General features: G+C 42.8%; 1 protein-coding gene and 1 long non-coding RNA gene across 4 annotated transcripts in view; one reads left to right on the plus strand and one right to left on the minus strand.

Annotated features, from left to right (window-relative positions):
* The first annotated feature begins 4,062 nt into the window (after positions 1-4,062).
* Positions 4,063-13,289, plus strand: part of PSD3 (pleckstrin and Sec7 domain containing 3) — a 553,221-nt gene continuing 543,994 nt past the window's right edge. For all 3 annotated transcript variants that reach the window (XM_017963724.4, XM_078347353.1, XM_054243785.2), the window contains exon 1: positions 4,063-4,819. In XM_017963724.4, coding sequence (XP_017819213.3) covers positions 4,067-4,819 — 753 coding nt within the window. In that variant the 5' untranslated portion in view covers positions 4,063-4,066. The remainder of the gene's footprint in view (positions 4,820-13,289) is intronic.
* LOC118146765 (uncharacterized) overlaps positions 11,556-13,289 on the minus strand; it is a 40,758-nt gene continuing 39,024 nt past the window's right edge. The window contains exon 3 of the long non-coding RNA XR_004732707.2: positions 11,556-12,000. This is a non-coding gene — a long non-coding RNA (uncharacterized LOC118146765). The remainder of the gene's footprint in view (positions 12,001-13,289) is intronic.

Here is a 13,289-nt window from a genome sequence, read left to right on the forward strand (position 1 = left end):
ATTTTTCCTTCTCCTCTCCCTTCTCTCACTCTACACTCTACAACAGGCTCCAGTGTGTGTTGTTCCCCTCTATGTGTCCATGTGTTCTCATCACTTAGCTTCTATTTGCAAGTGAGCATGCAGTATTTGATTTTCTGTTCTTGTGTTAGTATATGAACAGACACTTTTCAAAAGAAGACACACATGTGGCCAACAATTACATGAAAAAAGCTCAACATCCCTGATCATTAGAGAAATGCAAATCAAAGCCATGATAAGATACCACCTCACACGAGTCAGATGGCTGTTATTAAAAAGGATGTAGTTATTTTTACTTCATCTTACAGAAAAGGACCTGATTGTCAAAAAGACTAAGTAACTTGTTGATATGGTTTAACTATGTCCCCACCCAAATCTCATCTTGAATAGTAGTTCCCATAATCGCCATTTGTCATGGAAGGGACACATGACTGAGTCATGGGGGCAGTTATCGCCATGCTGTTCTTGTGATATTGAGTGAATTTTCCTGAGATCTGACGGTTTTATACAAGGCTTTTTTCCCTCTTCCCTTGGCACTTCTCCTTGCTACCACCATGTGAAGAAGGACATGTTTCCTTCTCCTTCTGCCATGATTGTAAGTTTCCTGAGGTCTCCCCAGCCTTGTGGAACTGTGAGTCAATTAAACCTCTTTCCTTTATAAATTACTCAGTCTCGGGTATGTCTTTATCAGCAGCTTGAGAACAGACTAACACACTTGACTAAGGTCACACAGCCACACAGCCACACAGCCACACAGTGGAAGTAGGGCTGAGATATGTCTGTCAGGCATCAAAGTCTTTGCTCTCAAATCACTCTGTTGTTTACTCATGTTTCTCTGTCACTTCCTCCCAGACCTCATACAGAACTCTCATCCCCTAAATGTGCCCCTAATACTTAAGGGTGTCCCAAGGAAATGTCTTGCATGAATCCTCCAAGTCAGCCTTCCTGTCAGCTCTCTAGGGTCATCCACCATTTCTTCACCCTTCTCCTGTTTCTGCCTGTACAAGCTACAAATGAAATACCAGGCAGTAATCTCCTCTGTGGTAAGCTTGGAAATAAAAAGAAGAGAGAAGTTCCCTGGACACGCTACCAGCACCACCATGGTTTCCTTGGTACTTTACTTCATTTGATTTAGAAGTTGGGTGTTTGAAATGGAAATAGGTGAAAGAGTTGAAGTGAACCTTCTCATCTGACAGCTCTTTAAAGGCCCTGCCTACTTTGGGCCGTTGTGCCTTCCCTGAGCCTCACATTCCTTCTTTGCAGCGTAGAAAGGATGCCACCTTCTTCACAGGACTGTGCTGTGCCTTGAATGAAATACACTATGCAAAATACCTGACCTCATGGTTGGCACCTTCTAAAGCTAAGACAAAATGATGGTTTCTTCTCACCCAAATTCTTGTTCCATATGAAGACATAGCTTCCCGTGTTATTGGCAGTTAATCAATAAACACACAGTACTGTTTGTTGAGTGATTACAATGTTCAAACAAGTTCTTGTGTAGGAGAGTGTAAAAATTACATATAGAGGACTAGAGATCACATGTAAAAATTTTTATGAAAATAAGTGTAATGTGATCAACATACAATTATACTTGGACATAATATGGTTTTGTCAAAATTTTCTCTATACTGGTATTTGTGATAAAAAGGATCATAGAAGCTTGTGCCTGGCCTAAACTGATTTGAACACATTTCTAAATGAGATGTAGATTGAGTCAGTTTCCCGCTACCTGGAAATGTGGGCAAAACCTCCTTAACCTTGGGTGAAAAAACTGTGTGAAGATGTTTAACAAGTAAAACCATCATAAGACTCCAACCAGGCATCCTGAGAATTTCCAAAGACTCAGCCTGGCCAGCCATGGTCAGCCAGGGCCCATGGCCCTTTATGCCCCAGGGGTGCTGCCCATGTGTGGGGATGCTGAGGAGTCAGGAAGGGATAATTCACCCAGGCTTGACACAATACTGCATGCAGAGCAGGGAAGTTCTAGACCACATGCCCACTTTGTTTTGGAGGATGATTACCTGGTTCCCTTTTAGTCAAGTTATTTCATATTGATGAAGACTAGAGCTTTCTCACACCTGCCTTCTTTCCTCCTCAGGTACAAGGTCAGCATGACCCATAAAGGTTCCTTTGCCTCTGAGAGGTACTGAGTCTATAGAAACATTCTGAATGTGAAAACTGAGTTTTCAGGTGATTTCTCTTCTTCTTCCTTTTGGCTCATTTTTTATTTGTTATACTTTTCAATTACCTGTGATAATATGCTAGAAAGAAATGATCTACATTTTTCAAAAGCACTGCCATATTCTCACAAGTTAAAAGGTTAGATTTTTTTCCTTCCTCCAATTAGGATGGGCTAAGTTATTTTTTAAAAACAACAACAAAAACTCTTCCAGTCTGATTTGTTACCTGGAAGTTTTTTTTTTAATGTTATTTATTCTTTCTCTCTTCTTTTATCTTTTTCTTTTTTCTTTTTCTTCCTTTCTTCCTTCCCTTCCTTCTTTCCTCTTTTCCTTTCTTCCCTCCCTCCCTCTCTCCTTCCTTCCTTCCTTCCCTCCCTTCCTTCCTCCTTTCCTTTCTTCCCTCCCTCCCTTTCTCCTTCCTTCCTTTCTTCCTTCCTTCCTTCCATCCATCTTTCCTTCTTTCTTTCTTATCTCTGTCTCTTTCTTTCTTTGTAAGTGTCTTCTGCACAGCTACAACAAAATATTTCTTTCTTTTCATTTTGGGGGTTGGGTAATACCAGGTTTCTTTTATGCTGCTGTAACAAAATACCATAGACTGGGTAATTTATAAAGAAGATAAATTTAGCTTCTCACAGTTCTGGGGACCAGGAAGTCCAAGATCAAGGAATCAGCAGGTTCGGTTGTCTGGTAAGGACTGTGTCCTCTGGAGGGGAGAATACCGTGTCCTCACTGGATGGAAGATGGAAGGGCAACCTACTGATCAACAGCTGTGTGAAACTTCTTTTATAAGGGTCTTAATCCCATTCATAAAGAAAGGCACCTTCATGATCGAGTTGCCTCTGATAGGCCCCACCTCTTAATACTATGACGTTGGCAACACCTGAATTTTGGAGGGGACATATTCAAGGTATAACACTGAGTATTTTGATGGGAGACCTCTCCTAGAGAATCCATAAATGACCACAGGATTTAAAGTGCAAATTCATGAAAACATTAAAGTTGCTTACAACTATTTGTTGTACACTTTATCCTAGAGGCGTTAAAAGTATTTAGTAAAACTAATGCAAACAAAGTAGATTAAAAGTACACTTCAAAGTTTATTGGAGGCTTCATTTATAAACCGGTGTCTCACAGGGAAGTCACCAAATAACAAGAATAGCCAATTCAGAATTTAGGATTTATCTATGAAACGAATAGTGTTTTCATTTGAAATAGAAGGAAGTGGGCAGTGAAGAAAAGTGATTCCATTTAGACACACAAAAGTGAGAGGAGACTGGCCGCAGTGGCTCCCGCCTGTAATCCCGGCACTTTGGGAGGCTGGGGTGGAGCTAATGAATCATCTGAAGTCAGCAGTTCAAGACCAGCCTGGCCAGCATGGCAAAGCCCCGACTCTACTAAAAAATACAAAAATTAGCTGGGCATGGTGGCGAGTGCCTGTAATCCAGCTACTCAGTGGGAGGCTGAGGCAGGAGAATTGCTTGAGCCCTGGAGGCAGAGGTGAGCCAAGATCACTGCACTCCAGCCTGAACGACAGACCTGGACTCGTCTCAACAAAGACAAAAGTGAGAGGCGTTGTCTTTACTGTCCTCACTGTCACCCCTCACTTGTAGATTATTCTCCACTAATATATTTTTGCGATTCTGTGGCAAGAGTGCAGAGTCCAGCTCTGTGGCCAAGATCATTATCTGATCCCCCTATTTTAAAGACTCCCCTGGGTGCTGAAGACATGTTGTTTCCTTCCTCAGGCTGTCAGTGGAACCATGGGGCTGAGTCACGTCTGCCCACAGCTGCTGCTGTTTGCATCCCTGGGCACTGAGGTCTGAAACTCCACCCTGGCAGGGACCAGCCTGACCCCCCGCCCGAAGGAAATGGCCGGGGAGCTTCAGCAAGAGCGGATGAAAACTTCCTCCCTCTTCATCCAGCTGCGGGCTCCTCCAGCCTGTGCTGTCCCCGCCCCATCTCCAGTGGCAACCCCAGGGGGCCTGGAGGAGGGACACAGTTTCCCAAGTCCCAGGACAGGCTTCTTGGCAGGCTGGGACCTCAGGCGCACACAGGGCTCAACTGCCCCTCCTTTGAGGCTGCTGCAGAAGGCAGGCCCTGAGACGACGGAACCAGCTGCTTTCACTTGCTCTGCTCCAAAGGAAAAGAAGGAAGGGAGGAAAATATCCCAGGATCTGGACGTAAGCAGGGGTGGCATTTGCAGACCCCCACACCACAGGCATTGCCAGGCCCCTGCCTCTAAGAAACTGAGCTGGCTACAGCCTCTGGCATGGAGGTTTCCTAGCCCAGCTCCCGTCATGAGCAATGGAAGCAGCAGTCCCTCCATGGGCTGGAAGCACGGGCTGATCACTTCTGCTACCCAGGACCTGTGGGGCATGGATCCCCGATGCAGGGATGCCTTGGGATGCTCCCCTCCACAGGCTATCCTGGTCCACGCTGCAGATGGAGGGGAAAGGACTGTGCTGAGGAGAGGTGCTGAGACCTGCCAGATACTCCCAAGGAGCTGTAAGGAGGGCACAGGCACCACAGTGCAGGCGACAAGAGCACGGCTCTACAGGTACTGTCCAGCTGTGCACATCAGCAAGAGCTGCCCAGCCCCACCTGCCACTCTGCCTCTTAAGGTAAGAACTCATGTGGCCTGAATCCCCCCAGAAGAAAGGGAGCCAGGGGACAGACATGCCACCCTGGCCCCCAGTTTCTGGCGTTGGTTCTCTCCTCTGTTTGGATGGGCCACACCTCGACAGCAGAGTTGCCCACGGGCCGTAGCCCTCCCAGGCCTGGCCTTGGCTCTGTCCTCTCCCATCTTCCAGGCCACCGGAAACATTTTGTTTGGAAGGAGGCAAGGTCCAACTGTTGCCCGAGAGTTCTGCCAGAGATGGGAGAAAAGTCAGGCATACTTTGTAGGGGAACATGAGAAGGAAGGACAAAGGAGGTACCCAGACATTTACTGGGCTCTGTGATATGCTAGGCATTTTCTTACATCCCATTAGTCCTCTTAACTACTCTGAGAAATGAGCTCCACAGCTCCAATTTCAGATGAGGAGATAGAAACATGACTGGGCAAACATCCTCCCCACCCTTGCAGAAAGACAAGGGCAAAAGCCTGTTCTCCAGAATGGGCATTGGAAACAATTGGGGAGGCTCCAGGGATCTGTGGAAGTTTCTAGAACCAGAGCACAGCCTTGGAACTCAGCCACACCCTACTGTCATCTGTGAACACCTGATTTTCTAGGGCTCACATCTACCTCCCATCTCTCCAACACACCTAGACCACCACCACCAAATGGATGTGCATCCTGGGACGGGAGCCTCCATTCCCCATCAGGAAGGGCAAGGCAGCCCTGTATGGCCTCCAGAGTCTTTTCCAGCTCTATGGGCTCTGCCTCTGATCATGACCTTGCCTGCTCTTGTTGTTAGCATCTTACACTCTGTACTTCTGGCCCAGCCTTCCTGTTGTGCTGGTGCCTGCAGCCCACCTTCTCCACCTAGCTCAGGTGCACTGTTCTCCAAATGGGAGGACAACACTGAAAATTCTCATTCAGCTTTCTTTTCTCAGCAGTGTGGACATCCTGCTATCCTTTGCATGTGTGTGATCATGAGGGTGGAGGTGAGGAAGTGTATGGAGGGTGGAGGGAGGAGATGGAAGGAAGAGGGAGTCATTGGAGTGTTGAGGGTCAGCATGGAGGGGAACTCAGGGAAGTCACAAAAGAAATGAATGAAATTCACAGCATCTTGCAGGGACCTGCCATGGGTTTGGAGTGGGTGTCACTTCATCTGAACACCCTTCCTTCCCTTTTCTCTATTTACCAAGGGCCTGCGTAGCCATAGTTAAGAATCGGGAAGAAAGTTCTCTCCAGAGTAGCGCTCTTGGGTGAAGAGATGTTAGCATGCTTCCTTAAGAAATAGTTTACATTCCATCCTAATTCTTGCATCTCTTATTTCCTACTGGGATTTAGGAGGAATGACAAACCCCTACGTCAGAGCCCATCTCTGTATGTGGGGTCACACATGGTTTGTGTACTTCTATGCTGGCCTGATGACTTGAAAACCCCATCTTTTCTCACTCTTCCCTCCTGCCTTTGGCAGATAAGCTGAAGCCTCAGAGCTGTTGCCATTTCTTGGGGGAGAGGCACTTTGGGAATTGATCCAAGTGTGTGGATCTCACCCTTGTCCACCTTATTCAGACCCCTCTGTAAATGGGCCCAGTATCTGCTCCATCTAAGTTAAAGGTTGCAGGATTCCTAGCTAAAAAGTTAGAAGCCCCAAGTCTAAGTCCTTGGTCAGAGCAAGCCGCCAGAGCTCTCTGAGGCTCAGTTATTCCATCTTGAAAATACTGATGACATCCCCTGCTTCACAGTTGCAAGGGAGATTTGTGGACTGAAGTGAAAGGTGCCCTCAGTAGTTATAAGGGAGAGAAGAGGAGAAGCCAAATCAATGGGATACCAGGTAGGACCAGGGAAGCCATGGAATCAGAGGTGTGGGGTAGCACGTGAACCCAGAGTCTGGTGAAGGTATGGGGTTACAAAAACCTACTCTTGACCTTGCTGGTCAGACAATGTGATTCCCTGTGCCATGGAGAGAGAGGGGAGTTGTGAAATTAGCACCCTCAGATCCTGTGGGTGCTGTATGGCTATCTCTAACCAGGGAACCCCTGCCCATGGTTGGGTGTTAGACAAAGCAGCACAATTGACAGAAATCGTTTTTCCAGCTGTCCAGCCCTGGACAGATTAAGGTGCTATCTAGATTTGAAAGATGAGTGTGTGAGAAGTACTCAATCCTTCCATGTTCTGGAATGCAGCTGTATGAGTTGTAGCAAAGTATTGAAAAGCTGATCAAAATATAATATCTTCTTGACCACTGTGGATGCTAACACCCTTCACTCTCCACAGTGGAAACTTTCAGTCAATGAACTTACGGAAAATGTGCTCAGTTATATTTATTAAAGTGAAATCTTGGTTACAGGGAAGGAAACATCATTCCTACACGTGTACTGTAGAGTTGAGGTTCTAGTGTCAACTTTCTGAAGAGAAAATCCTGGATCTGAAGAGTAAACTTGTTTCTTTGCAGATTCAAAACAGCTCAATTTATTCTCTCAGTGTTGAAACATCACAGGTTCCAGAGTAAAAACTGTTGGCTTGCATCTTTCTGAGTAGTATAAGGAGTGAAGAACAGATCGTGTGGTTCTTAGTTTATTCTATGACCAGACTTTAGTAAAAACAATCAGAGCAGTCTGTGACCTGGACAGCTTCCACTGTGTTGTTTCCTCTTATGAAAAAGCTCAAAATTCTGCAAGCATGTATGTTATTATCACCCCCACTTCACTGGTGAAGAGACAGATATTTGTGGATGGTAAGCAACTCCGTGGGACTAGGACAAGACAACTCAGGCCCAGCCCTCAAGTTGTCTACCCTGAGGCCAGGGCTCTCTCTGGCTTCTTTCACTGTCTTTCCAGCTGGCAAGATTTCCTTGGAAGTAATTCTACACTTCCTGAAACCTGGTGGTCTACACTGCACTCCTAATTCCTCTGGTGGAGAGGGTTGGTGAAAGACCCTTAGGACTTTAAGTCTGGTGACCTAACCTTGTGCCAATGAGTCCAGCCAGCTTTCTAGAAGCAGTGAAGGTCTGGGTGTGGGGGACGTGGAGGCTCAGCTCAGGGTGGTGCCAACGGAGGGCTCTAACATTCTTGTGGTAAGTCTGTCATTGTGAATCGGAGAACATTCTGCGTACCAGGGCCAGTGCCTGCCCTATCTCCCGGCCCCATGTGCTGCTGCCCCTCTGTGGGAACCCAGGGAACTGTTCCCATTTGATTTGAGCTTGGGGCCAAAGATAAGAAGACAAGGAAAACAGACCCGACTCAAAAGAGAGGAGGAAAAAAGCTTTCTCTATCATCATTTCAAGATATTTCCACATGTTAAATTTTATTTACTACATCTCCATATTTTGCATATTTTATGTCTTAAAGTAGCAGTGACTTTTGGTATATAAACAGCCTTAGAAAATTAGTAGTAAATATGTTTTTTTAATGTCCTTCATTTTTACAGACTGTACAAAAATTTCACTGATGGCTTTAAATTTCCAGAAAAAATTGACTGCTCTATTTTAGTCTTTTTCCCTTCCTCCCCCACTATCGATCCTCAAAACCAATCTACTTTTTGAGTTTTGATCACTAGCTTGTAAGAAGGGTGTTCAGGGTTTAGAAGAGGGAGAGGAGATGAGTATGACAGACAAGGAGCCAGCAGGGGGTTTGAGTGAGAGGGAGACAGGGGTTGGGATATCATTCATTTATCTAATCAATGGAAATGCGTTGGAGGTCTATTGTCTTACATGCAGACACTGTCTAGCAGACTAGGAAAAATCATGTTAACTCATTAGCTTGGATTGTTATTCCTTAAAATCAAACTAATGTCTGAAATATACATCTGTAAAGTGCATTACGTTTTGGGTAGAAAGTTTTTTGTTTAATTTACAAGATGGCAAAGAAACTCCAGTTTTACTGAAAAATTAGCTCTGTGGCCTCTGACAACTCACTGAACAAAGCTATCTTCTCTTGTTTTCTCCTGGAGGTCTTTCTACCTCAAAAATTCTATAATACCTGTGCATCTGTGAATCCAGAAAGGTAATGAAACTCTTTAAGGAAAGAAAGGTATTAAAACAATTTATTTTGGCCAGGTGTGGAGGCTCACACCTATAATCCCAGCACTTTGGGAGGCTGAGGCTGGCGAATCATTTGAGGTCAACAGTTCAAGGCCATCCTGGCCAACATGGTGAAACCCTGTTTCTACTGAAAATATAAAACAGTATAAAAATTAGCCAGGTATGGTGGCAGGCACTTGTAATCCCAGCTACTAGGGAAGCTGAGGCAGGAGAATCGTTTGAGCCCGGGAGGTAGAGGTTGCAGTGAGCCGATATCACGCCACTGCACTCCAACCTGAATGACTGAGCTAGACTCCATCCAAAAGAAAAAGTTAATTTCATCTATCTGAGCTTATCTCTAAAGATTCATTATTTTGTCAATGACTTCACTACAGGAAACTTTCATATAGAGAGGGCCTACCTTTCTTAGGGAAAACTGGGATTTCCATGGGGAGCAAGACACTCAGAGATATGGAAGAGTCAGTGCTTTCTTTGAGCAGTAACACCAATTCCCACCACAGAATTTTGGACCAGTATTGCAAACTGTCCTATAACAGTTCCAGTTAAATAAAATTCCTTTCTATGAATTGAACATTGACTCCCTGGTCTACTTAACCACCAGGAAGCAGTCATTTACCTCATTAAGGGTAAACATTGCGTTACTCAAGCCTGTTCGACTTTCTGGTGTGTCGTAAGTTTAGAAATTGATTTTCTCATAAAATAGTATTCTAGATAATTCTCTCTTTATATTAATTCTACTTGGTGAGTCATTTAGAATTTTATAAAAGAAACTAGAACAAAGAAAGAGCATCCACAAATGCTCATATGGTAATTTTAACAGAAATATAGAATAAATGTGCAGTAAAACATCCATTTTAAAAGATTCTGGTATTTTGGAGGCAGTATTGATTGGATTGAAAAGCTTATCTTTAGTACATTTTATGCTACATTGGTTTTGACACAGATGTCTTGATTTATAACTTAAATAAATAAAGCCTGAGATAGCAGAATGGGTTTCAATCCTTTTCCCTCTTGTGATTCGCCTTGGTGTTCCCATGACAACCTTCTCTGGCTCTTTTTCTCTCCTTACCCCATCCTTCAACATTTACACACAAGAGTCCTGTGGATCATTGTATAGGTGCAATTCTCCTGGAAGTACAAACACCTCAGCATCTCAATCCATCTATAGGAAGAAGAGGGCCAAGAGTGCAAGGACACCTTTACAGCTGTGTCCGTGCAACGTGTTGAAAGGAATTGGATGGGGAGCTGGGACACAGGGGTTCAATGCAACTCCAGTATGTCAGTTGTCGTTTTTTTCATCTCTCCTCTGCTATCTTCTGCCTGCCCTTTCTTTATTCAGTCTTCTGTGAATCCCTCTTTCTCTTTCTGCCCATTTGCTTACTCATCTCCCTTCTCCACATGGAGAAATTTGGCCAACTCTATTCCCAGGTTTACATCTCTTCTGTTTAGAAGACAATCCAGGCTAAGACAGATATCTCTTAGGTCTATCTTTTTGGGAAGAGACTTTTTGGTCTAACGTGGGCTGGTACCCACTCAACTTACTGTGGTGGGCACAGAGGTAGGTGCAGCTCACATTGTGCTAACAGGTGTGCTGATATCCTGAAAGGGGTTATGCCATGGGGGTCTGGGCAAAAGACGATTTCTAAAAGGTGATGGGAAGCAGAGAGCAGAGGAGGAAATGCAGGCAGCCAACCCAATAAATGCCCAGAAGCACTTGCAAAGAGTTGTCAGCTGAGAGTATAAAGTGATTGTTTTGTATAAATGTTCTATTTGAGCTCTCTTATATTTTATATTTTGAGATCAAATTATATATTAATATATGATTAAGGCAGAATCTATAAATGCGTTTTTAAATTATATATTTTATAGCTTCTGGGGAGATTTTTTAAAACAGCATCCTTGAACTTTGTAATACAGTAGATCAAATCATTACCTGATATGATTCATAAATAGGTTTGCTTCTACAATCTGCTACTGGTTATGATATGGTAAAAATTTTCTCTTTGGAAGACTTTTTTTTTCCTAGCTGGGTTCGGTGGTTTATGCCTGTAACCCTAGTACTTTGGGAGGCCGAGGCAGGAATCTCAGTTGAATCTAGGAGTTTGAGGCTACAGTGAGTTTTGATTGTGCCCCTGCATTCCAGCCTGGGCCACAGAACAAGACTGTCTCAAAAACAACAAAATTTTTTTCCTTGTAGATTCATAGAGACTATAGGATGTTATGAGACCTACAAAGACTTAGTGAAAGCAGGTTGTATAATGAACAGATGACTATCATGGATTCTGCATGTGGTCCCTTCAACTTTACATCAATTCTCTGGGATTCCTGACCTAAAATTCCAGAAGTCAGAACACCAAAAAAGTAGCTACATTCCCTTAATTGGGTTATACTGAACCTTGAACTGTACCATACGATTTAGCACATGTATTAAATAAGCATAAGTAAGCAAATATATTTATAAATCACATCACACAATAATTGGATTCTAATCTATTACAAAGTTCCAGGATGTTGGTTTTAAAAATCTCACTAAAAGCTATAAAATGTTTAATAGCTTCCCTAAAATTTGAGAGAGCTCAGATAGAACATTTATACAAAGAAATCACTTTACACTTTTAGCTGACAACTCTCTGCAAGTGTCTCTAGGCAGATGAAAAGGTGGGCAAATGAAAGAATGATTGCTACATGGAGTTGGCATTGTCAGATAATTGCGGGGCTGCATTTTTTTTTTTTTTTAGGACATTCACCTTCCTTCTAAAGTCATCAGCATCTGTGATTCTTTTTTGGCTGCCCTTCATGCTGTGCATATTTCCTGTGATTATTTTTAGTCCATTTTGACTTTTTGGAATTTAACTTTTAATTTTCAGGATGTGTGATTTTGCATTAATCTTTCAATGACCAGGTCCAGCTGATTATGAGGTAAAAAGCTTCAGGGAATTATTCAAGCACTTACAATGTTATATCATTGGAAAATCTCATTTTATCTTCAAGGAGGTTTGTTGCTCTTCATTGAGTTCTCACTGATTGTATGATGCAGTATCAGTGAAAAGGTTAGACGATTCATCTCATGTCAGAGATATCTCAGAGAAGTCTCAGGAGAGTTTGTTTAGATAGACTCAATCTTCTTCCACAAAGAAGTTCCCATATCCTACAACAAAGAGCAAATAATGAATAAAAACAATAGTGAAAGGTAAATGGTAATAAACAATCAAGTCTAGGAAAATATACAAATAAAAGTTAAGGTCAAGGAAAGATGAGGTTGAGATTAGAAAAAGAACCTGAAAGTTCATCCCATAAAGGCCTACAGAGCTAGTCAGTTTGAAATTCAAACTCAGCTCTGTGCTTCCAAGCTGCCCAAGATCAGAGTCACATGGGCATCTATGTAGCTGTAATTGTGAGAAGGGTGAAAAGAGAAGGAAGGGAGGGAGGAAGGGAGGGAGGAAGAAAGGGGGTTCTTTTAACATGTTCCACAGAAATTCTCTTTAAAAAACAAATTTTGCTTGACCTTTAAAGTAACAATTTAAAAACAACATTTGGATAAAAACTTTTCTAATGAGCATTTAATATCCACTGTGTTTCTGTTTCCTTAAATGTCACACACATAACATAACTTAATCTGACAATAGAAGTAATCACTCTGATCTCAAGTATGGCTTGTTGGTACCCTTAGGTCTTCAAGACTATTCGCCCTCATATTTAATGGGTCCCTCTCCTGATAGTACTCTGCTCTCGGAGTTCTTCTTGATTGTTAGTAGTTTTTCAGTTTCCTCTGTTCTGGCCTTCTCCTCAGGAAACTAAAAAACAAATTTGTTTCCATTGTAAGGCAAGTAGAATCAGCTCTATTCTATGCTTTAAACAACCTATAAAATAAATGTTTTCGAGTGAAATAAATCATTCCTACTTTTCTTTTCATGCCATTTGAGAAAGCTCATGGCAAAATTTTTATTTTCTCATCCTCAATCATTTTTTGTAAGGGAACTTTTTCTTAGCATGCTCTGCAAACTACCTTCCACCATGTTCTTTATAAAGCACATCCTCCATAACAACCTGTCTTCTTATACCGTTTTGTGAACCACTTCTGGCTGGCGCCTGCCTTTTCTTCATTTATTACGTTGCCTTGTGTTTGTAGCCTCTGAAGCTCTTTGGAGAAAAAGCATTACATGAATCCAATTAGAAGCATGTATTCAAAGTGAATGCAGGAATTACATTGTTGATTATGTGTAAGTTACCATACACATTATTAAATTAACTTATTAAGTGTTTCTGTGGGTCTTTTATAAGACATAAAACAGAAGATTCTTTTCCTGCTCTCTATAAGCTTTAAGTTTAAGGCAGAGAGGCATGTTAAAACAGCATGAAACACTGGCAGTGTATATAAAAGGGTTTTATACTTTGTGTTAATAATCAATTCAACCCTACAATGGGGTAATTACTGTC

The sequence above is a fragment of the Callithrix jacchus genome, chromosome 13 (genome assembly GCF_049354715.1).
Source record: "Callithrix jacchus isolate 240 chromosome 13, calJac240_pri, whole genome shotgun sequence".
In the NCBI taxonomy this organism is placed as follows: domain Eukaryota; kingdom Metazoa; phylum Chordata; class Mammalia; order Primates; family Cebidae; genus Callithrix; species Callithrix jacchus.